This window comes from Octodon degus, unplaced genomic scaffold (assembly GCF_000260255.1).
Source record: "Octodon degus isolate 3935 unplaced genomic scaffold, OctDeg1.0 scaffold00003, whole genome shotgun sequence".
Lineage (NCBI taxonomy): Eukaryota > Metazoa > Chordata > Mammalia > Rodentia > Octodontidae > Octodon > Octodon degus.
In genome coordinates this window covers 32,180,112-32,183,191 of record NW_004524579.1, presented here as the reverse complement: position 1 = coordinate 32,183,191, position 3,080 = coordinate 32,180,112, and the positions used below count along the sequence as shown (strand labels likewise).

The 3,080-nt window shown below is 49.3% G+C and overlaps 1 protein-coding gene across 2 annotated transcripts in view; it reads right to left on the bottom strand.

Annotated features, from left to right (window-relative positions):
* Poli (DNA polymerase iota) overlaps nt 1-932 on the bottom strand; it is a 29,608-nt gene extending 28,676 nt beyond the window's left edge. For both annotated transcript variants that reach the window (XM_023714978.1, XM_023714981.1), the window contains exon 1: nt 739-932. In XM_023714978.1, coding sequence (XP_023570746.1) covers nt 739-799 — 61 coding nt within the window. In that variant the 5' untranslated portion in view covers nt 800-932. The remainder of the gene's footprint in view (nt 1-738) is intronic.
* Nucleotides 933-3,080: the final 2,148 nt, after the last annotated feature.

Below are 3,080 nucleotides of genomic sequence, written 5' to 3'. Positions count from 1 at the left end.
AGAGCACAAGTTTAACTTGATGGAGGTTCTGGGTTCAAGCCCCCGGATCAATAAATACGCAATTAAAAACAAAACAAACAACAACAAAAAAACTAGTTAATGCTATGAGCGGAGGTGCCGTGTGTGAATCCTGCTCTTCACTTTGGTTAAACTTAATTCAGGTTAAATGCAAAGTGATACTCGTTTGGATCCAGGAAGAAAAAAGCAGCAAGCGCAGAAAATCTAGCAAAATCTGATTACAGCCTTGTTAGGTTCCTTGCACTGCAAGGTTCATTTCTTAGTTCTGACCGATGCCAAAACGATGCACAATATTAACCGTAGGAATTAGGCCGCGCAGGGGGGCCGGGGGCAGACGTGCGACGTCCCACGCCCCGCCTTCCCACCCTCAGAGGACCAGGCCTCAACCTCCGTCTAGGAAGAGAAGCCACACGGTGCCGCGCTTCCCCAACCCTGACCCGCCAGGAAGCGGGGGGCTTTCCGGGGCTGCTTCTGGGACTCGCGCCCGCTCCCAGGGCGGTCGGGTGCAGGTGCGCCCCCGACACGCGTCCGCGGGGCTGAGGCGCCCTGCCCGTTTTACGGAGTGGGGCCTCGCTCCCAAGGTGCCAGCCGCGAACACCTATGGAGGCCGAGAAAACGAAACGAACCGAGCGGGGGCGGGAGGGACGTCCGCGTCCCGACGTCCGCCGCTGCGGGCGCCCGCCAGCCCCACCTCGCCCCGACCCGACCTCCCGCGCACACCCCGGAGAAGGCCGGGTTCTCGAGGCCCTGGCGCACCCTGCGAGCCGCCCGCCGGCTCCATAGCGGTATCCTCATCCTACTCCTCTCCCAGCCGCGGCCACCTTCCTCCTCCGGCCCCGCCCCCGGCCTGCCCGTGCTGCGGCGACCAACAGCAGCCGACTTCCCGCCGCTGCCGCTCGGTCTCCAAGGAAACCGCCGCCCACAGCCCCCAAAGCGCCGAGGTCTTCACGCCTGCGCAGTAGCGGCCGACCGGCCTGCGCTGAGTGACGTAAGCGCCGAGAACCGCGCAGGCGCACTGCTGGAGCTCCCTGGCGCCCTGGCCGGAAGGGAGGCGGGGTGATGCGGGACTGCTCATTATTTTTTAAAGGGCTGTAGTGTTAGGCCTACGGCTCAAACTTTTAATTTTTTACTTTTGCTCTGTTCATATGACCAACTTAACAAAATTGTCAAACCGTCTGCATAACCATTTGTGGGGAGCAGAGAGGGTGTAAATTGAATAAAAAGCAAGGCGACAGTATAAACAAGGGTGATTAGCAAGTATATTAAGGTTTATTGTGCAGTATTTTCTTTGTTTTATTTAGAGACAGTGATGCATTCAACCTGAATATCAGAACTGACTAGGGATTTTGATTCTGAGCTTTGGAGTGGAAGAAATCAGATAAAATTCCTAATCTAGCCAGGGAGATATCTCAGCGGTTTAAGCGCCTGCCTAGCAAGCACAAGGTCCCAGGTTCACCCCCACCCCCACCTCCCCACCCCCGGTACCAAAAAAGAACAAAAATTTCTAATCCAGACCCAGCACCTTGCTTGCTGTGTGCCTGAGCCCTCCATTGGGCTAGAGAAAGTTGCCCGTGTTTTGCTCTACAATGTGTCTGTCCCTGGCTGGGCGACATCCCGGACAAATGGCTAAGATGTTGGAGAGGATGCTTCAAGGCTGGTCTTCCAGCGCACTTTGACCTTAACCTTCTCTGGGCTTTGTTATTTCAACTCTCCTGACTTGGACTAATGCAGCGCTGTTGCCGCACTGTGGAAGCTCTGACCGTTTGGACTTAATACCTTAAATCGATTCTTTTGCCCCTGTTCTGTCATGCTGTTCAGCTCACATTAAGGAAAAAAATAACACAAGTCCTTTGCTGAACATACCTTATCACCCTGCTATTTTCAGAATTTAATTCTGAGAAAAAGGTTTGAGAGGAATTGTATCCAAGAAATGGTGAAACCGGGTTTTGTACTTTGGTGAGTTAAAGGGGTTGTCTCCTAGCTCACCCGACTCAGTATAACTAAACATTACGTAGGAGCTTTGCCTTTCAATTAGCAACATCTTGGACAATTCAGCTTTATTACTACTACCTCTACGTGGTCATTCTTCTGTATTTTTCTGAGGAATAACGGACAAAAGAAAATACTATGAGTAAATCAAAGATGGTGAAGACACTGCTTGGCTTCCAAACTTGGCCCACTTGATGCTTCGGGCTGAAAACTTCTTTTTTTTGAAAAACTGTCCTGTTGTTGTAGAATGTTCAACATCTTCAGTCATCACTAGATGTAGCAGCACAAAGCTCTCCACCCCTACCCCAAAGGTGATCCCTAAAAATGTCTCTAGATACTGCCAACCATCCCCTGGGCAATAAAATCACTCTGGAATGAGAAGCACTGAACTTGACTAAAGGTCTTACAAATCAACCTTTTTGTGCCTCTTTGCCAATTCAATTCTACTCTCTTCAGATTAGATACTGCAGATGTAATTAATCAGCCTTCACTTATATGCTTTTATATTACAAGTAGGACTTTCTTTTTCATTTAGTATTGTTGTAAATGGAACATTTTTAGAGAAAGGAAAATATAAAGCAGGAAGCCAGTATTATTTAGCTGTGTTCACTCTGGGAATTTACATTGTTTGGTGAAAACAATTATTTATTTATTTATTTTGGTGAAACTGGGGATTGAACTCATGCACTTGTGCTTGCCAGGGAAGCACTTATTCCAGTGAGCCATCTCCCCCACCCCGTTGAAAACAAATTTAGAAGGGCATGGCTAGAATACATACTTAACATGTGCTGGCCCCACCCCCGGGCTGAGCGGAGACCTCAATTGAGACTGGGTGTGGTGGTGCGCACCTGGAATGCCTGCACTTGGGAGGCTGTAAACAGGAGAATCATTACAAGTCCGGCCTATGCAGTGAGACCCTGTACACCCCTATACACCCTGTCCTAAATACAAAAAATAAAAATAATTGAACAAAAATACCCACTCTTCTATAAAGCCTATGAGGTGCCCCTAGGGTGAAAGGTTAGTGAATGAGAAATAATTGAAAACCTAAGAGGCCAAAGTACAGAATGAGT